At 51.9% G+C, this 21,791-nt stretch overlaps 1 protein-coding gene across 1 annotated transcript; it reads right to left on the bottom strand.

Moving 5' to 3' along the window:
* Positions 1 to 4,366: 4,366 nt before the first annotated feature.
* Positions 4,367 to 21,525, bottom strand: LOC112989382 (uncharacterized). Its single transcript, XM_026110523.2, has 10 exons — positions 21,381 to 21,525; positions 19,484 to 19,554; positions 18,259 to 18,346; positions 16,024 to 16,138; positions 15,233 to 15,377; positions 13,995 to 14,108; positions 13,278 to 13,422; positions 11,714 to 11,862; positions 10,730 to 10,869; positions 4,367 to 9,613 (listed from the first exon to the last, which is right to left on the bottom strand). The coding sequence occupies exons 4-10, from the start codon at positions 16,130 to 16,132 to the stop codon at positions 9,492 to 9,494; spliced, it is 924 nt and encodes a 307-aa protein (XP_025966308.2). The 5' UTR covers positions 16,133 to 16,138; positions 18,259 to 18,346; positions 19,484 to 19,554; positions 21,381 to 21,525; the 3' UTR covers positions 4,367 to 9,491.
* Between the last annotated feature and the right edge of the window lie 266 nt (positions 21,526 to 21,791).

Below are 21,791 nucleotides of genomic sequence, written 5' to 3' on the forward strand. Positions count from 1 at the left end.
TGAGGAGAAGTGACTCCGATAGTCCATCACGTGCTCTCTTTACCTCCTCGCTCTGAGTGTCACCATCGTCCCTGCCGGCTCTGCCAGTGAAACCAGCAGCCCCCTCGGACTGGACGGGTTTCACCCGCCGGGGTTGCGTGGTTTCTGCCTAACGTCGTGCTGGCAACGCCGAGAAACACCTACTCCAACGCTGCAGGAAGCAGCTGTGCATTGCCCACGTCTCCCAGCACCTGCAACGCTACCAGGCACGTGTCACTTAACGTCACCGGGAGCAGGCTGCAGGCGCCCGAGCCGCGCTGTGACGATGTGCCCCTTCCTCCCCCTGCCCCAGCCTCGCCGTGAGCGGCACATGGGCAGGGGCTGATTGAGCGCGCGCCAATTAAAACCCGCCTAGCATGCAAATACGACTGAGTCAGTCATCGTGCCCCCGCAAAGAGGGGGCAGCCCGGGGCGCAGTGGGCTCTCGAGCACGGCAGAACCTCCGCCCGGGCAGGGCCCTCCCAGGGCTGCTCCTCGAGCTCCAGCGCGTCCTTCCTCGCGACAGCTCCCCAGCAAGTGACTAACAGCCTGCTGAAACTCTGCAGCCGTTGCTGAGGTCCGTCTCTGGCTGGTTGCGCGCATAATCCTTTAGACATAAACCGTTGACCAAGCCTGGGACTAAGGTTGGATCCAGCCGCGCCCAGGCTCCTCCGAGAAGGCGTTTGGCCAGCAAGGGGGTCCACTCCGAACGTCGTGACTCAACGGGAGGGTCTCCCTGGCACTTCCATCTGGCCCTGTCCTCCACGCAGTAAATAACCGAGTGACCTTGCCACCGGCCCTTGTTAAATCAGCGACTTATTTACGATTGAGCTTCGTTAAATCACTGTCTTACCTCAATAAAACACACTGCTGCTTCTCTCTTAGGGGTGAAGTGCATCCCTCCTGACTGCTCCGTGACGAATTGGTGTAGTCGGCAGGATGGCGAGTAGTATCACCGATCATTTATGCTGTTATTTATTTACCTGCACACCCCACCGGTGACTCCAGCCTCAGCGGTCAGCCAGGTGAGCAGGAGGGAACCACTTTTTCCCTTAAAGTTTTAGGTGAAGCTAGGATTCCCCTTGGGTTGCCCGTAGCATGAGTGGTGGCGTAAACCAGCCCTTGGACCCAGCCTGCTTTCTCTCATTTAAGAGAAGTGAAACACACGAGGGATCGTTCATTTTAAACAAAAAGGCATTTTGCTGCGCTGCCATGCCACTTCAGATCATCTAGACCCACTGAGGTCAGGCTCTGCGCCCCGCTAAGTGGGTGTCTCCAGGCAAGTTGCCCTCCCCACGTGGAGGGAGCGTTTCTCTCCAAACGCAGCCGGATTTTAACGCAAGCGGAAGCAGCGGGGGCGGCTCTGTGGGGTGATTCTCCGCAAGCTCCGCTCTCCCAGGCCGTCCCGTGACGGAGAAATGCACCCAGCAGTGACCGAACCGAGCCAGACCCACCCGGGCCTCCCTGCTGCCCCGGCAGAGATCTCCGCGGCACGGCCTCCGGCGAGCATCGCTGCGCGTGCCGTTTTCCTGGTGAGACATCCCAGGCAGCACTTTCGCTTTGCTGGCAAAAACCCCGGTGCCTCGCGGGGCTGGGGTGCTGCGGGACGGCGTCTCCCCAAAGAAATGCGTGCCAGCAACGGCGGGACGAGGAGGGGGTTTGCGACGGCGGAGCAGGGATATCCGAGCCAGAGCACCCAGCCAGCTCTGCAGCGCAAACTGCTGCATCGAGGCATAACTCGCATGCGGGGGATTTGGGGGGCTTTTTTTTTTGCTAAGCCTACACAGGCTGCTGACTAACAACCGGGATTGTGCTGAGCGGCTGAAAAATTTGCTGCAGGGAAACTCGTGAGTAGCTCTAGATGACGCTGCAAGAGTGACTTCGCTGCAGGGCCAGGCCGCCGCTGCTGCTGCCTTGGGTTGCAGCCCCAGCTGTCCCCGGAGGCCGGAGCTGCTCCAGCATCAGGGGCTTCTTGGCAGTTTTGAGACCAAATTCCCCGAAGGCCGGCCGAGGTCCTCTGGAGGCGGCTCAGCAGCCTGCTCCGCCACACCTGAGAGGACTTTTTACGTCCCATAAATGGGTCCCATAAATGGCTCGGCCCGTCAGGAAGCTCAGCCTCGGGCTCATGCACAAAATTCCCCGCTGGCTTTCTCCACGGGGACGGAGGGCCGATGCTCTCGTGCGCCGTGCGCATGAGCCCAGGTGCCTGGTGGCTTGATCCCTCCTGTTTGTCATTCATCTCTGCACAGGGGCCACACGCGAGGGTATTTCCATTCTCTCACCCGGCAGCCGTCCGCGTCCCCCGCTGCGGCTTTGGAGGGGGCTTTACGGGGCAACCTGCTTAGCGCCTTTTTTAAGGCTCCTTCATTTATCGGCGGCCACTGCCACGTACCTCCTTCCCCACTCGCATCCTGCAGTGAAATGTGGCAAGTAGGATGGCACGTTGCTGGTGCTAGAAGAAAGCCAAAGAGGAAAAAGGATCAGACGCAGCCAAGGTCCTGACAGAGACGTCCTTGCGATGCTGAACGTGTGAGTTTTGCGGTAGTTCTGTGATAATTATCAAATGCTTCCCTTCCATTTTCCCAGCATTATTACCGTTCCCCAGACTCCGCGGCTCTTTGGGAGCGCCCTCGAGGACCGTCTTTGCATTTGACTGAACAAGACGTTCTTGTTTGAGGCAGCTCAGCAGCACTTCTCAGAGTTTTCCACCCATCCTCGTAAACCGTACCAGTCGAGTGAGGAGGGCAGCTCCACTTCCAGCTGTTTTGAGCAGGGTGCATTTTTCTGGCTGATGTTATATACGAGGAGAATGTGCTTTTCATTTCACGTCAGCTTTTTGCCAGGCAAGCCCAGTTCTTCACATCAAAGAGATGCTGCTTGCTGGTGTAACGGCATGAGGAGAAGCATGAATGCAGTATCCCAAAGCAGATTGTGTGATGCTTCTTGGAGAAAGCCAATCCACCCGACACCCCAGCAGCGTCCCCGTCGGATGCCTCTGACAGCCAGCCGGGAGCTGGCCCGTGATCCCCTGAGACAGCAGGTTCTTGCATAGGGGTGGAAATGCCCACAGCATCACCAAGGCGTAGGGGCTTGTCCTGGGCCCCTCCGGAGCGATCGGACAACGTCTCATACTGCACTTGTGCGCGTTTGGCTGGCGCGGAGGGCGTATGCCCCTCGGCTCCTTTGGCAGCTGCTGGTTGGTGGTGTTTTGGGTGTAAACTACAGGGTTTGCTGCCCTTGCCCATGAGCACCCGGCTAATTCATGCATGAGTGCCCAACTAATTTATGCATCAGCACCCAGTTAATTTATGCACGAGTGCCCGACTGCACGAGTACCCAAGCCGCTCACGTGGGAGCAGCCGGTTAATTCACGCACGGGCACCCAAGAAGTGCCTGCGCGGTCGACCACATCGCTCACGCAGGAGTCCCAGACTGGTTTGGGCGTGAGAGCCCTGTTTGTCCGTGCATGGGCACCCAACCGGTGCATGCATGGGTGGCCAGTTAATGCATGCATGAGGGCCCAATTAATTTACACACATGCATCCATTTAATTCGCTCATGAGCACCTCGTTATTTCGTGTCCGAGTGCCCAACCAGTGAACGCACGAGCTCAGGCTGGAGGAAACCCAGTAAGAAGCCTGGAGAAGTGGCTGGCGGAAACCATTGCACATACTTGCTGCAACCAGCCCTGGCCCTCGCAAACCCCAGAGCAGCACCAGAGCTGCCAGACCCCACAGCCCAAACCAAGAGCTTTAGCTCTCTGCAGAGGCTGTGCTGCCAAGAGATACCAGCAAGGTCCTGTCGCAGTGGTCTCTTCTGGCACTCCCAAGTTGTAGGACGAAAACTGTTAGGCCACGCTGGAAGCAGACCAGTTCCTAACTGGTTGTTTCTGCTCTTCTCTAAGCCGTGGAGGTCTTTTAATAGCAAACGCTTCCTCGGGATCTGCCTGTGCTCCAAGCGGCCGTGCCACCGAGGCTGCGGCTGCGGCGCGAGTGCGGCTGCCGTCGGGGTATTTCGGGGGATGCCCTGATTGCTTTTCCTTTTCTGCCTTTTCTCCGCTGACCTCTGCTCCCGCAGAACCCGTGACAAAACGTGTGTTGTGCTCATGGAAAGCAAGAGCTGTCGTTTCCAGGCCGTGGCAGAGCTGCACTCGCCGACAAAGCGGCCCCCGCTCGCGGATGCAGAGCGGAGCAACGCCAGCGCTGCAGACAAACGGGACTTTGCTCTTGCGTCCACACCCGCGAGCGTATGCCCACTCACACACACGCTTTTCTCCGTCTCTGATGGAAATAATCTGTGTCACAGGTCGCTTAAGCTAAATACTTTCCAGTATTGCTCAGCCTTTTAAAATCGAGCTTTTATTAGAACAAGACGAACCAAGAAGACGAACCAAGTTACTAGATAACGTCACCGTCACTTCTTGCGGTCCCCAGTCCCAGGCAGTCCTACCCAGAGCAAGTCATATTCTTTCTCAGTCGCTTCGATACTACATTTTATCTGATACCCGGGCAAGGATCTTGGAGGCCCTTTCTCCCCACAGAGGAGAGAAAAAACACTGCTTTCTCATGTGGATATTCAAGGTTTTGAGTCAAAGTTTCCAGTGGGGAAGCCCATTACGTTGTCCTAAAGTTCATGTGTGCTCTTGCTGGAATTCTGGCTCTGCTGGGAATAGGGTCAAGATCCTGGGTTATTTCAGCATTTTTTCCCACATGTTCAGCCCATGCATGAGTCATGCCTGAGCCTGTACCTCCTTGCTGAGATGCCTTTGACAGAGCGCGTTGAGCTAATCTCCCGACACAAGGCTGTCCCAGCTCTGTGCAGATAAAATAAATATTTAGCTTCAAAACATCTAACAGTTTTCAAAGGGAATGGCCCAGTGGTGGCCTAAGCGTGTTTAGATTCTGTGCAGAGCAAAGGGTGCAGAGCCCTTTAATCATCGCTGTATGTATTTTGTGCTTTTATCTGAAGATCTTCACAGTGCTCAGTGAAGATGCTGTTCCTGTTCATCTCTGTTTTACAGATAAGGACATGGCGGCACAGAGGGGAAGAAAGGGATTTGCTCCAAGCGCAGAGAACGCGTGTTGGAGGTGCAACGACCAGACTATTTTGCATTTCAGCTACAAGGCCGATGCTGCTCTGGTGCAATGCCTTGGGAAGGAGCAAGGCATCAGAGCATTCATTTGTGTCACCCGCTGGTGCTGGTGGCCCAGCATCACTGGTAGGCAGCGAAATGGTGCCACTGGCCCAACTGAGCACCCTTATCTCAGCATCTTGCCCCTGGGCTGCACCAGCCCCGTGAAACGACACTGCCCTTGAACCTACTGGTTACACCCACGGCCTCTGGCTGTGGCGCTGCAATGGGATTATGATAGTTTTGTAGTGCTGAATTTCAGATTAAAGGCAAATCTGCTTTATACTTTGGTGCTTTGCATCATATTGTAGCATTTCTTCTCTCCAGCAGTCTCTTTTTTTTCTTCCGCTGGTGGTTTAATATAATATAATTAGTACTGAGAGTAGCATCAAGTCAAGAACAAATCAGGTCAGAACGCAACGTCTCCTTTGCCTGGGTGCTCTGTTTTTGGGAGCCCATCAGGAGATCCTCCCGACTGCACTCTTCCTGGCCTCAGCGTCCAAACCATATAGCAAAGAGCATCACGAGAGGCAGCAACGTGTCCCAGGGCTGCGGGCAGGACTGGACTCCGGGAGCACTCATCTGGTGCACGTTTCTGCTGACGCAAGGTGTCTAAGAGAAACCTGCCCCTAGCCCAGGATCTCTTTTGCTCTTGGGGTAGTCAAGGAGGAGACAGCCGAGTCTTCCCAGCTCAGACATTTTTGCCCATTGCAATGAAGGTGTAAAAATGCCCAGTAAGAGGCAGTGGGAAGCGCGAGAGCCCTCACTGGGGACAGGGCCTCACCAGGGCTCAAAGTCCATCTCCCCAGGAGCCCTGGGCTCCACTTTGTCTCTGGGAGGATTTTACCCCCGACAACCCTTCCAAAAAGTCGCTTGTTGCATGTCTGCAGTGGCAGCGAGACCCTAGGCTGAACGTTTCTGGTACAATCGGTGGTAGCCCCAATCCAAGAAATGAGGCACCGTTTCTTCTGAAAGCCACCGAGGCTTTAATGACAGCCCAGTCCTGGGCCTTACAACACGATTTTAAAAATTCCCTTGCAATTAACGTATTTGCTCTCTCAAGTCAAACGCATATTTGCCCTAACCCACAATTTGTTCCATTCAACATTCTTCCGTATCAGATTTACCCAGGAATTTTTTACTAAAAACAACTGTCTTGCAGCTTCAGTAACAGCCAGACCTACGTCCAGCCCAACGTTTACAGCCTTCAGCAGCATGTACTACCAAACTGGTGGGGAATCACCCTGCTTTCCTTCCACGGAGACCTCCAGGCTCTGCTGCAGGACAGCACTGTCGGACCGGGACACGTTTCTGGCCTCCCAGTGACTCTCTGGGCATTCACCCTCCAGAGCACTCTTCCCCCACTTCACAGCAACCTCCAAGCCCTTGCCGCAGAGGAAAACACCAAACACCACTTTAATGCTGAATTTCAGTCCCGGTGCAATGGCCACCCCCGGCCAGTATGGTCCCAGGAACGATCTCAAGTCTAGTTTTTCCAGTACCACCCTCTTCTAGCCCCACGGAGAGGAGAGGCAGCCTGGGCAGCTCAGTACAACCAGTCTCGGCAAGCAGAGTTGCAACGGTGCGTCCCTGAAGTTCTAAATCCCCGCAGCTTTCCAAGAAACTAAATCCTTTAAAATTCACCCGAATCCTATAATCACTCATGGAAACAAAGGCCGGGCAGATTATTTTTGCTAAAAAGTTGGCAGGCTTTTGGCTTCATAAAGTGGAGCTTCGTTGAGAGAAGGATCTGTTGTGGGGAAAACATCATCACGGGTATTTTGGGTTTTCAAAAATAAGTGGAAACGAGGCATTTCAGAGAGAGAAGGACTTTAAAAATAGCACATTGTGAACTAGAAGAGGAAAGTTCACACTACTTTTTTCATTCCTGTTTTCCCCCCAGTGAAAGGAAAAGCGGGAAAAGGCAGAGTGCCAATATTTTTAGGCTCCTGCCACAAACACAGGGAAAGGCGCTTTTCCCAGAACGGGTCAGAGCTCGGTGCTGGGACAGCCCGGCCGGTGCTCCTGCCCAACGCTGTGCGAGCCTCCGCTCCGGGCGGGCACCCGGCACCCACGGAAGTCCGGGCTGTGCTGGAGGCTCATTTCTGCCAGGCTGCCCCTTCCCAGGCCCGTCGCAGCTCTGGGGGAAATGCTGCTCGACGGGAATTTGGCAGCCGGCAGCTTTATTTGCGTGTGGCCAGGGTCAGCGCCGGCTCGGGGGAGCTGCCAGGGGCTTTCTCCCGGGGGGGTCTGCTCAAGACGGACTCGGTGCTGCTGGGGCACCTCATCAGCACTCGGAAAAGGCCTTTGAAAATCTCCTCGCAGCTCCCTGAGGAGTGGCAGGAGCAGGGTGGAGAGCAGCATCTGTTTAGTAAAGCCCTTACCCGTCTCTCTTCTTAGCATTCGCCCAGTCTCTCCTCAGCCCACATTAACTCTTTACCTTCCCCGTGTCCTTAGTTTGCTGTCCCTTGGGTCAGGATCCACCTCGGCTTACCTTGCCCCAAGGGAGGGTCCTTCTTTCCCTCGAAGCCTCCTGGGCCACTGGCGCAGGCACCTTGCCAAGCCCCAGGCATTGCCACTGCCTTGCCTAGACCCTCCCTCTGCTCCCAGAGGGGCAGGGACCCATGCTAAACAGAGCCAACAGGCTTTAAAGAGGCACGAGGATGAAACCAGTAGGAATATAAAAAAGCTCAGCCTTATCTACATGCCCGAAGTCCTGCAGAGAACAAGAAGGGGTGTGTGAAGCACTGCCTTGCCCTGGAGACTCTCCCCAGCTAATTTCTCTATTAATTGTACCCTGCAGTGTCGTTTCCAGCAGTGTGTCCAGTAGAGACACCAGGTTTGCACGCCTTTCCCAGAGCCCTGGGGCCTTTCTGCGTGGTCCTGGGGAAGGACGGTGCAGCTGTGGGTGCATGAACTGCTGAACAGCCTTTCCCCAGCTAGTCCCCTTGCCTGCAGCCCTTAATCCGCAGCCTCGAAACCCCTCTATTAAAGAGGGCAGCTTACGGAGAGGCTGCTTTGAGCTTTGCCATCTCCAGACACTTTCCATGCACCAGTAGAAACCTGTGAGGCCCCATTAATCCTCTGCTAGACGGAGGAAGTAGAGGTTGTGGTTTGTCAATTCAGTCAATCCGCTCTCAGGCTTCTAATAAAGCCCGAAGTGGTGCAGTCATATGACAAAGCACTGATCTGGAATGAACTCCTTCTACCAGTTCAAAAAAGCTTTAGCAGGCTCCCTTTGAAGCAGCAGGCCTTCCTCAGATCAGGTATTGTCTTGTCTGTGCATCGAACCTGCTGCCAGAAGGGCTGGAAACCATCCTGGGGCAGGACGCACGCAGCAAGCACAAGTTCTGCGTCGCTTGCGCTGCCCACCTCCAGAGAACAGCAGCCCACCGCTCCCGCTTGACCTGCGCCTCGTCTGTCTTGCGGGCACGTCAGGAATTGCAAGGATTTGCTCTTACCCATTGTGGGTCCGCAAGTGGAGGCACTGACACAGCAACCAGCTTCACTGAGAAAAGTCAAGGGGAAAAAAAGAAAACAAAAAGACAAGGCAGAAACCCAGAGACTGCATTGTCTCATGCTGAAAAGTGAATAATCTTCTGTTTCTGCAGTCAGTGGAGCTACCACAAACTGAGATAGGCTGAAGACTGCTGCAGCTATGTCAAAGGATTCGGTCACCCCACCACCAGCATCCCTTTGGATGCTGAATCTCAGGGCTGACACCGCAAAAGCAGGTCTGGAGCTGCAGCATCTGTTCTGATCACGACCTGCAGAGGCAGGAAGGGGAGCAGTGGCTCCCTGCAGGGGATCTGCTCATGCCAGCGGCACCTGCAGATACTCAGCGCTGAAGAAGCCGGTGGCCAAGATCGGGGGGGAATGATAGACCCCCCATTGCTCACCTCAGCTCCTGTGGACAGCTCGCTTAGAGCTGCGCTCTAACCTGGCTTAGAGCGGTTAGAAGAAATGCGGGCTCAAGGAGGGAACATGAACAACTGTGTGCAAACCTGTCCAGTGTCTGCTAACAGCACTGGAAAGAGCAGAAAGCCACAGTTGGGTCATCAAAAAAGTGCATGGGGCTGTTCACCTGAAGGACCTTTCCTGCCACTACTCCAGTCAGTCAAACCGAACTGGGGAAGGTGCAGATTGAGAGTGGGGACTGATTGGGGAGGACAGAACACGAGATCAGAATGGATTTGCAGACAAACCATTCTACTTTGGCATACAAAAAAAGAAATAGTTAAAAAAAAATATAAGGAAACTAGTACTGGAAGAAAGGACCGGTGGATGCAGGATGCCCGGATTTCCCCAAAACACCTGCCACGATGTCACCACGCCGGAGGTCTCAGGCCACTACGCCTGATGGATCTGGGGTTTCTGGTGGTTCTAGTCGTTGCTTATGGTGTCTCCATACGACGAGTCCCAGCCGAACAGCAAAGACAACGCAAGTCACTGCCAGTAGCACAACTAGGAAAGAAACACAGAAGTACGTCAGCACATGAGCGAAAGTCAGTGCCTCTTGCCATATTCTGGCTCCCCATACTGGAGGCATTTAGGAAATGGTTAGAAATCTGAACAGGAGCCATTATTCCCTGCCAGGAACATATTTTGGGGAGCTGCTGAGGGGCAAGGCAAGAGTTCAGAGTTTTACTGCTATCCAGCAAAACTTGTCCGATGCTTCCAGGTCAAGGCATGTCTAAAGGGGGAGACTTTATGGGCACAGAAATAAAGGTGCATTACACTAATAAAACAATCCAAAAAAAGTTGAAGCTATATAAAAAAATACGCGCTAGTTTGGGAGAAAGCACGTTCTTGCCCTACCAGCCAAACAAGCTGAACCAGTAAGAGTAGAGTTTTGCTGGGCTGAGTGCTGCAGAAGCAGTGACTGCAGCAACACGACTGTCTGTTGGAGATCGTGCACACCTTCACACTCCTCATGGCCACAACCCTTAAGACAGGAGCCTTTAGCAGCCTCATGACTTTGGCAGACAAACTCTGGTAAATCCTGCTGAGTGCTTTTAGGCATAACTTGCTTTTAGGTTCAGGTCAGCCTGAGCTCTGAGGAGCACGTGCAGGGTTTTGCTCTGTGGGAGCTGGATACAATCCTCTCTTGGACCCGAAATGAATGTGCTGCTCCGGTGTCTGAAACGAGGCAAGGCAGCTAGAGACCTGCAGCCTTCATCCCAGCCCCGCTCTCCCCTGGGCCAAAAGGAAGGGAGCTACGAGCAGGGCAAACCCATGCTCAAGAGCAGGCCAGCCTCTCCCAGGCAGGACAGACGGGAACTGCAGGGCAAACGCATTGCCGGGAAGTGAACCGGGGTGAGCACGAGGTCTGGATCCGACCCTAAGAACAGCAGGCTCCTGAGCAACGATCTCAATCGCATCGCAATTGAATCTCAACTTCGAATGCGGAAGGGAAGTGCCTCTCTCTACTCTTTAGCTTCTAATAAACCCCAAGCTCAGCTGTTTCTGAAAATGATACTTTTTGAAGGAGGACCGTCTCTGTTCATAACACACAGGAAAGATGTGGAAGTGTTTACTGGCTTTCTTTTGTAAAAGTTGGAAATAGAGCAAAAGATTCACCTATAAAAATGCCATTGGTCGTTGGGGAGGAAAGCGAGAAGTTCTTGCACGCGCTGCCAGTCAGAGCTAGCATGACCACTGGGTAGACTGTGAGGTTGTAACGGACGTACTTGTCAAGAAACAAGTTTTCTACATAAAACCTGAGAAGAAAAAAGCGACCGAACTAAGCATTTTCTCTGTACAATTTTTCTACAGAAAGTTTAAGAAAAGGAGTTGGAACAAGAGTTGGTTTTCTTGCAGGCCGGTTTGGCCAGAGCCCAAAATTGTTCATTTACCAAAATAAGAAGTTCATCAAGACGTTATCTATGGGAAGTTTGTTTGATTTAATTTTTTGGGGGAGGGTGCCAGGCTATGGGGGACGAGAAGACACTGGCAAACTCAAAACAAAAAGCCTTCCCGCTTCTTTCAAGTAGGGCCTTGGCCATGGAGAATGGGTGTTCGCTGCCTGATGTAACACTGCGGGGGGAGTTTGGCATCATGAAGGAAATCAAAATTGCTTTGGAGTGAAAGTTTTCATTCTTCAAGGAAAAACAAAAGTCTAGTGGAAAAGCAACCATTTTGGCAAAGAGAACACATTGGGAAGATCGATTTTCTTTCTCAGACTAGATTCAGCAGTTTGCTGGAGAGTCCAGCTGAACCGCAGCTCATCTGCAGTGGCTAAGGGAGGGGGACGCAGAAGGGATTTGAGTTACTTTAGCACAAATCCTCATCTGCAAGCCTAGGACAGGCTGGGTTCAAGAAGGCCACAGCGATCTGCTCCTCATCCGCAGCACATGCGTATTGGCATCGCTGAGGGCCAGAGGGGAAGTGTTTTGCCCAGGCTCTGTATTCATCTGCTACGAATTACAGGGGGGCTGTTGCACCCGGTGGCGGTGCTGGGACAGAGCCCATTAACGAACTGTAGACAGTCCGGTCTGCTCGTGAGATGCAAGAGGTGGAAGGGCTTTTCTTTAAGGCCTGGAGGGAACCCCTGAAGCTGCTTACCATATTACTAGGTCGAGAGCAAGGATGCACAGCGAGGCAGTAGTTGCTGTCTCGTTGGACACGTTCCACTTGTAGATCAACACAACGGCTAAATTCAGCAGAGTGGCAATGATGGTCCACGTTGCGTACAGCACCAGCCCGTTCTGGACCTGCCATGCAGCACGGAGAAAAGGCAAGGGGTGAGAAAGTAATTCCAGTTTTCCTTGGAAAAGGTGGAGGGCATCCACAACTCCTGGGCCAGTTAAACCAGACTTTGACCTCACTGCAGGGAAAGTACCTCAGCACAGTTGCTATGAGGGAAGAGTTGAGGCCTTGGAGGCCCCAAAACACTGCAGATTCACCCCAGTGGCAACTGCAGAACTGCCCGTACGAAGCCCGCAGCCTCAGCGAGGGCATCCCGTGCTCACCCAAAAAGTACAAAATCTGCCTGGTTGCCCAGCCCAGCTGTTGCAAGCTGCCTTGACCAGCACAGAGGGGAGGTTTTGAGTCTCCCTCCCTCCCAGCAAACGGCTTCATCACATGGAGCCTACTGCAAGCAATGGCAAGAGCTGGAGTCGCTGCTGAATGAGGATGACAAACAGCTACGCCTAATTCCCTGCCTCCGTGTTATACTTAGGCCACTGGAGCTGAAATACAAGGACACAGAACACCACCCCTGCCCAGTCTGTGCCAAGGGAGACATTTGGAGACATTTCCAGCAGGATTGGTAGGAATTTTTATCCAGAGAGACTTCTTTGCGGAGCTTTGCAGTTGCCCCCTCCATTGAGGACCCTCCCAGCTCCTTGGATGCACTTTTTCAGCTGACCTGCTTTCTCACTGAGCAACACCAGCATCAAGCAGAGGAACTAGAGGGGGTCAAAACATACAGCAGCTAGGGAAGAAACTGCAGCACAAGGTTTTCCGGATGGGGAGAGGAAGGATGAGGCAGTAGGCTTGAGCTAGAGCACAGAGAGGGTTCAAGGAACAGTGGAATAGGTTTATCTTATTTCCTCTGTGCAGTTTGCTGAACATGAACAGCCACTCTTCTGGAGGAAAATGACCTTTCCTATCCCTGAGAATTTGGTAGAAGTCAGAAAGAAGGCTGCATTTGAAACCCTGGACAATGTATGTTTTTTGCACCCTCCTCTATATATATGTTTATGTGTAAAAAAAAAATGTGTGTGTGCATGTGTGTATGTATAAAATAACTTTTAGTAGCCAGATTCTGGGAGCATCGCCATCAGCTATGCCTTAGCAGCGGCAGCTCCCCACTTCTCCCCCTGCCAAAAGGACGTTTTCCACCCTCCAACTATCTGTCCTGCAGCCTGTGCTTCACTGTAAGCTTCATTCTGCAGCAGCTGCAGAGGGACGAAGGATCTGGCCTTGTTCTGCTTCATCCCCATGACGTCCGACAGGAAAGGGAGGTGCAAGGAAGCCTGTATGTACCTGCAACAGGCACAGACCAGAGTCCGGGCAGGAGTCTTCCCCATCTATCTCCTGCCACTGAACCTTTCATCCTCCAGCGCTGCGCAAACAGTGCTGCTTCAGCTTCCACCAAGAGCACAGCTTCTCAAAGGTCACTTACGAGAATCCGGACGAGCCAGAGCTCGGCTTTGTGAGCCTTCACGAACCACGTGGCGTGGATGCTCAAGGCTCTGTGCGAAACGAAGACAGCGGTACACGTGGCAGAAGTGAGGGCTGCCAGGAACACCAGGGCTGCGAGCAGATATCTAGGACAAAGAACACACACACAATAGCCAGTGCATCCTCCCACTCACGTCATAGTGCCTTAATTCATAGCTTCGGTGTTTGGCCTTTACTGACTTGAAGTTAATCCGCCTTTAATAAAGCTAATCACTACATGTAGCCTTTATTTTGACATACTGCTATTTTAGTCTGTTAATCATGAAATTATTTTCCTGACTGCAGCTGATTTCTACACCTCTTGACAGTAGTGCTATTACATGTCCTTCGTGTGACCATAATTATGAAAACGATCCAAAGGCAAGGAGCTTAACTGTATTCATGAAGAGTGACATGGCTCCCGTCTTACCTGTAGAAAAAATGCTGAAAAGCAGCAGTTTTGAAGAAATCTTAGATTTCAATAACCATTTCCCTCTTGCCCATGAGCTGGATCATTGCATAAAACTCCCCAAATTTTATAAAAGCCACCTTTTGTCAAAGCTTGCCATAGTTTTACACTGATTAAGCGCATCCACACAAGTGGAAAAAATGGTGCAACAAAGTATTGGGGCAGTTCCAGCAAGAGGGTTAGAAAGCTCCTGCAACAAAGGTGACTTACTCACGGTCCCACAGAAAGAGCCACCCAACATTCAGGCCATTATTCAGTATCCACACCACGTAAAAAGGCATTGGCAGCAAGTCTGGCTCAAGGTAGACGCATCCGAGTTCATTCCTGCAGGTGAAAGGTGGGTGTGGAGAAAGGAAACAAGCAAATCCTGCACTGAACACACATTCCTGGCCTCATTCTCTTCCTGTTAGAGGGGAATCTATGTTGGAGTTGAGTATTTCAGTTTAAATCAGATTATATCTCCTTTGCATCCTTCTCGGAAGGAAGGAACAACCCTCCTGGCTCTGCCTGGAGTGACCTCCCGAGGTGCAGGCCCGCTCACGCGTCTCCGCAATGCCGCTGCGGAGTCGTGGGCTCAGCGGGTGCTGAGGGCCGCCGCGTATTCCCGGCCTCTCCACGAAGGCTGCAGAACTCGCGCCACTGGTCATGGTAGCGGCAGTGGCAGTGGTCATGGGAGTTTAGCCCAGTGCCTGGGGAAAAAGGCTTGTGGGATCTTAACGTGAATGTGTACGTTCATGCATGCATGTATGATTAACTACGTCGGTGTGTATAACCTTGTAATGCATACAGACATATATACTTCATTCTTCCTTCAGCGTTGGCTGGTTTCAATGATCTCAGAGAGATCACCAAGTTCTTACACGACATGAGAAAACAGCAGATACAAGAGATTCAAATTAATCCGTCTCTAGACACCCTTGACCGAAAAGCTGCAATGTAAGTTTATCCCTCAGAAGATATCAGAGAATATCACGATACTGCATGAGGCAGCAATGTTACTAATTTCATAGACCCAGGAAAGGCTTTAAGTCCAGTCCAATGACACAGGAGACTTCCCGGTGCAGATTCTGGTATCAGACAGGGCACAGACTCAGAGAGGTTTATCTTCAGGATCCCTGAGTTTTGCCCCTGTAGATTCTCAATACCCAGTAATGAGGAAGCAGCTACCGGACAACATAAATCGGTGGAAGTCAGGGTTCGCAAAACTGTTTACCTGCTTTGTAACTTGTCCACAAGTTAGAGCAGTTCATACATGCCACCAAACTGCTCCCAGTCACAGCTCTGGATGCTGAACCTAAAGGACACTCCTGTAGCAGAGCTTCAGCACTTCCAGTCAAGAGGAATTGCAGGGTTTATTCTGACTGGAAACCCCAGAAATGGGGAGAACGGACTGAGCAGCAGCAGGGAAGAGGCCCCCCTTACCCTCACACTGTACGCGGGGAAAATACCTTCGACAGATCCCCGAGAGCGCGTAGAGCAGCCACGCAAGCTGCCAAGCATAGATGACGTTCCAGATGAGAAAAGTCCAGCCAGCTGGTGTGAAATCCGTGTCGTACTTCTCCGAGATGTTTCCTGGGGTGCTCCGGAATAGACCTGCCGTGGTGAGTGTTATTGCAGGTAAACAGGTTACCACACACCAGGAATGGGGAAAGGCCACCGATTTTCTTGCCCTGCAATCTTCCCCTGAGGCTTAGCCCACACCTCAGGTGCGAGGGAGCGGAGAGGATGCCCGTGTCAAAACAATCCCCGTGTTGCAATGGGCTTGCCTTAAAAAAAATCATTAAGGAATCACTGCCCTTTACGGGGAGCCTCGAGCGAGCTCCTGTGACACAGGAGCAGAAAAGCGGGTCACACGCGAAGGCCCGGGAGCAGCACAACACTTGTTTCTGGCAGCGTCGGCTGGAGAGGGCTCAAACCCAGCAGCACCGCCCTGCACAAACCCACAGGGCAGGGCCCAGCCGTCTGCCCGGGATACGGCAGACGCAGAGTCCCTTCCACCTACAGCTGGACCAAGGGTCGCCAGAGACATTGGCTTTGTTTTCGGGGGCCCTGGGCAGGGCTTGGACGTGTCCCTGTAACACCAGAAACGGGGTGCTAGCCCTTTCCCTCAGGCTCTCCTGAAGACGCATTTGGAGAAGTGATGGGGTGACAGATCTATCCAGTCTAAGGCACCACTATATCGTTAAGTGACAGGGCACGAGAGCCACCTCTCAGGACCAGGACTATCTGCTCGCCTCACCTTTGAACAGCCCGGTGGCATTGCCAGCGTTCAGTATCACCATGACTGTGAAAGTAGCCAGAGACAGGAACATCACAAAAATCTTCAGCTTCTTGTGTGCAGAGCCCATTTTATTCTGCAACAAATGGGAAAGAGTTTGGCTGTCTTAACTTATGCCTGGATTATTCCATGCCTGAGTTTTAGAACAAGAAAAATTACCGTTTAATTGCTGACTTTTATTAGTGGTGTTTTGGGTTTTGAGGAGAATCTTAGCCTTTCTGGTTGTAGAGGAAAGCTTGAAAATGCAATCACAAGAAAAAAAAAATCAAGAAAGTAAAAAATCACACACATACTTAAGCACAAAAAGAGCCTCGCTTGGGCCAAGTGGATCTTCGTTTGAGCCGGCACCCTCTGACAGCAGCCGGTATCAGCAGCCCAGAGGACTGTCCAAAATAGACAACTGGTACTCCTCCAGCAGCTCAAGGACTTCTAGTAGCAGTGTCTTTAATCGTCCCTCATGGGTTTTTAAAACAGTAGACTCTCCAGATCTGTAAACTGATCTCATGATCTGAGGAAAAGATCTTGAGAGTTTCAACACGAGGTGTTAACATCCTCCGCTGCCACCACCCCCATCACCCCCCCACGACTGCGGTGGCTAAAGATGGCCATTTAAGTTTCACGGAGGGACCAAACGCTGGGGAAGCCTGTCCTGGTTTCTGGACAACGCTGAGCCACGGGAGCAAGGAGAGCTCGACGGTTTGCAGAATCCGAGTGGCAAGCCCTGGGGCACCTGCTCCGACACCATCCATCCATCCATCCCATCCCATCCCTTGGCCACATAGGCAAATCTGAGCTACAGTGCCTCTCGCGCTATTGATGCACTGCAACGTTTTAAAGGTCTAAATAATCAGCAAGCAAGTGTAAAAAAAGGATTCAAGCTTATCTTACATCACTGCTGCATTTACACTGAACCAGACAGGCCTATCACCTTGTTCACTTTAGGAGAGAAAAATGAAAACGTTTAATGTGGCTTGGCAGTTGAGTGCCTCTTAGTTCAATCTAGTTTTCGCATTTACCTCGCTAATCCTGTAACTCCTGCAAAATAATCTTTCCACAGCAGTATTACCTCCTTACCTGCTGGCTGCAAATAAGATTTAAATGCTGTAGCAGCTCTCAGGAACTTTATAGATTGTAAAAAATCTATATGCTACATTTTTCAAGGTTTGTAACTAGCAGCTTGAGCTCTCCTAGGGGATCTCCATTAGATAAGTACTTGTTGTATCAGGGAAAAGTCCTGTGCTACCTACAGAAGTGGAGGTACAGGCATTCACGCTACGGGCAAAGACCATTTGCCCACCCCGCAGCACCCGAGCTCTTCTCCGAGCAGTCGCGCTTCGATGGCTTCTAGGGCTGACAGAATAACCACTGAATTGTTCCCGGCTGCTCAGGCTTGGACTAATAAATTCCAGTTCCCACTTCAGCGGATAGTTATATAGTTCCGGGCTTTGTGCATAGGTTTAACCGTATCCAGATACGGCACAAGGATGAGGAAGGGAAAATTCTATTATCTCTGTTAAATTCATGCAAGCTTGTCCTTTCCAGTTCCATCTAAACAGAAAAATACGCATTTATTTTTGTGAAAATCCTATGAGGAAGAGCTTGCTTAACTCAAGATACCAAATCCTAATTAGATTAGTCAGTGAAATCCCCAAACAACTTATCGTCCTCAGCAGAGATATGCTGAATTAGCACATTCTTAAAAGAAAGACCCACTAGTACTATTAAAGGTACCATTTTTGGCTCAGGAAATCACTGTTCTGCAGATTTCTGAAAGCCAGGAAAAAGCAGTAGAACTATCATTATATATTTGCTCTGTTCTTGTATTTTTTCCTTTTAACATCTGCTCTTGGCAACTCCAAGTAAGTTTACGGGGCTAGATGGTCCTTTGATCTCACTGTCTGGCCAAATCTGTGTTCTTCAATGTTCTTCAGAGAATGCTGTAATTGAATCCAGCATCACATTTTTTTATTAGCGTATTTGGAAGAGACTTGATTACACAGCACCAGAGAAATGCATACTGGCTTGCGGAAATCTAGGAGGGAAGCATTATTTTAGAACCAGTCAATATTTTCACTACCTGTCTTGCACCTTCTGTCTCACGCTAATTTATCACCGGCAATAAATGTCTGCAATATTTCCCTGCCTGCAGTTATCAGCCACAAACATCCTTCAGAAAGGGTTAGAAATATTACTCACGGCGATGCTCCCAGCGCAGGGACTTTTGGCAGTGTCTTACGGCTGCACTTCAGCTACCAGAGCTGGAGCCTCTGCTGCTCGAACTTATCTAAAGGGATTTTATACAACTTTCAGCAGATTAATAGTCAAGCGTTATTTAAAAAACAACACAGGAGCTAGACACGCGTTTTGTCTGTGGGCTGCAGCCACCGATTGGCTAAAACCTCCCGAAACCAAGCACTTATGCAAGAGAAACACGATTACTTAACGAGGGCATTTTATAACAGCCGGAGCACCGCACGCTCCCGACTTGCTGACAGACGAAAGCTAGTAAGTGCCTGCTTTTATTCCAGTGCTTCGTGCTTTCCTACGCTGTGCCACGGGCAGGGAATCGGGGGCTCCAGCCAGGAACGCGCTTCGCGGCTGCAGCGACGGCAGTGCTCCGGCACGGGAGAGGCTCACGCGCGGGGTGGCTGCAAAACCCTCTGCACTGGGGGTCTGGGGGGCCTGGACACCTAACCTGGGGCAAAGTCCGTGTCTGCAGGAGCCCGTGTTGTTGGGACCTGCAGCTAACTCCCCGCAGTGCTTTTCTACAGCTACTCGGGTGAAACACCCCAAAAACGGGCCTCTGGAAGCAGCCTTTTTTGTGAAGTGACTCCCAGATCTCACGGACTCGAGAAGTGCTGGGGGCAGCCTGTCTGACGTCAGGATGAGAAAGGGAGGAAAGATGGGAAAATAACCCCCAAAACTGCAGCCCTAGATGGACTTTTCCAAGGTTTTTACAGACCTTGGTTTCAGACATAGCCAACAGTGCAAGTTTTGTTCACAAACACAAAAACCTCCCCTCTCTGCTGCAAGCAAATCGCGCAGAAGCAGAACAAGCCCCACTGACTGCTCGGCCTCCGCAGGCATCTCCCTTCCTGAAGGGCTGCACTCGTGCCTCCACCACTCACGGGCCTCACATTTCTGTTTCGTTTCCCTCAAATGTCAACAATTAAAGCCAAGTCCCAGCGCGCTTCAGCACTGAAATAACGTGTCTTTGTGCAATTCAAGCCGGGGCCCTTTTAAAGGGAACAACTACTGTGCAAAGCAGATGGGCGACGGGGACTCCCCCGCGCCAAATAAGAGCGGGGACCAAACGAGTGCCCAGGACTGAAACACAGCCTCACCCGCTAAAAGCAGCATCCCAATAAAAGCAGACACGACCCCCCCACCCCACGCACACACACACACTCTGTTGCATTACCAAAATCTCTAAAGAAGGGTCCATCACGTGACGATTAGTCCTCTCTTTTGAAATTCTTCATGCACAATTTCCTGCAGGCAAATGAGGAAGAGGTTGCTTTTCCAGGGGGAAAGGGGCTCTGCCTTGCCTGCCAGCGCCCAGACCCTCCCTGCAGCGGCCGGGTGCCTCGCCGTGGGGCCAGCACACCCCAGACACCGCGGGACCGGCTGCGTCGAGGCCGCAGCTCGGCCGTCCCTGCCCCGGGCCCCTGGAAGCCCTGCAAGCATTTCTGCGGTGCTGAGCTAGCGCGAGCAGTCTTCCCGCTGGAATCAACGCCCTGTTGACGAGAAGATCCTTTTAAAAAGATGCAGTGGAGGGCAGTTGCTTTCTAGCCACGGGTACCGCTGTGGGGGCCCTGCTCTGCGTCACGCGGGAGCCGGGACGAGGTCCTCTGCGGGCAGCTCCGTAAAGCAAGGCAGAAAAGCCGTTTAACAGGTATTTTTCCCTCATCAAGGAAAAGTCTAATGTCATCTAGGACAGGGGTATTTCTCTCAGATCAGGAGACCTGTTATATTCACTTCCAGCAAGGCCAGGTGACTCCCAGTAAGCTAAAGGGAAAGGGTCTCAGCACAGGAGGGAGAGCGTGGGCAGGAACGAGCTGGCCCAAAAAGCAGCTGTGTATACTGAGGCCTGAAGCAGGTAGCAGAAAGGACTGATACGATCCCTGCTCTCAGGCGCAGCCTCCAGAAGGGATCCCCGGACCGGAGCAGGAACCCTCCCCAGGCCGAGGCACGAGGCACAAGCCCTGGCTGCCCCGGGGAGGCAGCGGCTCAGCAGCACTGGCCCACCAAACGCTGCTCTTGCCACAGCAGTGACCTCTTTGGAAATCGTTTCCAGGGCAAGCTCAGCAAACGCTGAGAACCAAGCATACTAATCTTGACAACAGCTCGAGCATCCTGATCCTGCAGCAGGTTAATCTGGGTGTCTTCGGTGCCAGGGACTGGGCTGTGTGTTCTGCTGGAAGGGATGGGATTTGAGTGGGTGCTCTAGGATGGTCTGCAGTGAAGAGGATCTGTGCTAGCAATCCACTTGGGGTATTTTAAGAAATAAAAAGCAGATTTTCCTGTTGTAGAACAGAACAGATCCACCCCTTGGCAACAGGGAATCTCAGTAGGTTTGGGGAAGTAAGAACAGCAGGAAGAGCCCACTCCCCACATATTCTACCAGTCTTTAAGGCAGCTGCCATGCCAAAATTCATCAACTGATCGCCATCAAATCATTTACTTGAACCCTGGATTAAGCACGTTGTTATAAACATTTAAGTAACTTAAAACCAGCCCCTGTCCCTCCCTTCCTGCAAGGAAAGGAAAACCCATTAACAATGCCCTTCTGTCTTCTAAGCTAAACTTCATGAGAGAATATATTTTCCCCAGATGTTCTCACTTACTGGTTAACTGTTGGCGAGTTTTCCTATTTCAAGGGCCTGTGGCAGCATCCGCAGCGCCAGCCCAGGAGCACAGACCGGGTCATGAAGCTGGCAGGCAGGGCACAGATACGAGATGCCCAAAACTCACCTCCGCAACCCACCCCTTGAAGCAGGCCAGCCTTCGTTTTGTGGCCTTACCTTTCATTTCATGCACTCACGTGGCACTATCACTGCTCACAGGACCACCCCAGGTCCTCCTGGACATCACCAGAAGGGTGGCCGTCGGCCAAGAGCACCCAATCAATATTTTTCTTGGCCAACATCACCTCTGCATCCCTTACTGGTTTTAAGATCAGTCGTGCAGACACACACATGCCTCCTGACTGATTTCTGTGCCCTCACCACTATCCCCTCTGAATCTTCCACCAGCATTGCAATTTTCCCCCCAGCTCTGAGAAAAAGCAAAAAGCATGCAGGGAACAAGCTGCTCACCCTGACGGTGACGCAGAAGGAAACCATCTACACCCACTGAGCTGCAGGCATTGCAGAGCCGAGGTGGCCTCCCAGCATGGGTCAGGAGCCGGCACGGGTGGGTTAGGAAGCAGGAGAAGGCACCTGGATCTGCCACAGCACAGATTTTTTTCTACTCCTGTGAGACAAGAGAAATGCCTTCATTTTTATAGCTGCAGCATCCAAGTCGTCAAGACCCTCTAATTCGGAAAGCCTGCTTTGCAACTCTGGTGGCCTGGTTTTCCTTCTAGCATTTTTGTGCTAATCTATATACTTAAATTTGGTAGTGTCACCTGTAATCAACAGCAGTCCCTGCATCTGCCAGCTAGGCAACAGGCATCTCGAGCTGGGCATCCAGAAAACGGGGAACAAACATTTTGCTTGAAGCAGCTT

The sequence above is a fragment of the Dromaius novaehollandiae genome, chromosome 3, assembly GCF_036370855.1.
Source record: "Dromaius novaehollandiae isolate bDroNov1 chromosome 3, bDroNov1.hap1, whole genome shotgun sequence".
In the NCBI taxonomy this organism is placed as follows: domain Eukaryota; kingdom Metazoa; phylum Chordata; class Aves; order Casuariiformes; family Dromaiidae; genus Dromaius; species Dromaius novaehollandiae.

Bases quoted from the DNA above. Each gene is read 5' to 3' on its own strand.
- LOC112989382 (XM_026110523.2), bottom strand. From the start codon at position 16,132: ATGGGCTCTGCACACAAGAAGCTGAAGATTTTTGTGATGTTCCTGTCT. The intron at 15,378-16,023 runs GTGAGGCGAGCA...TCACCACGGCAG, and splicing joins TGCCACCGGGCTGTTCAAAG to GTCTATTCCGGAGCACCCCA. The intron at 10,870-11,713 runs GTAAGCAGCTTC...TTTTCTTCTCAG, and splicing joins GCTCTCGACCTAGTAATATG to GTTTTATGTAGAAAACTTGT.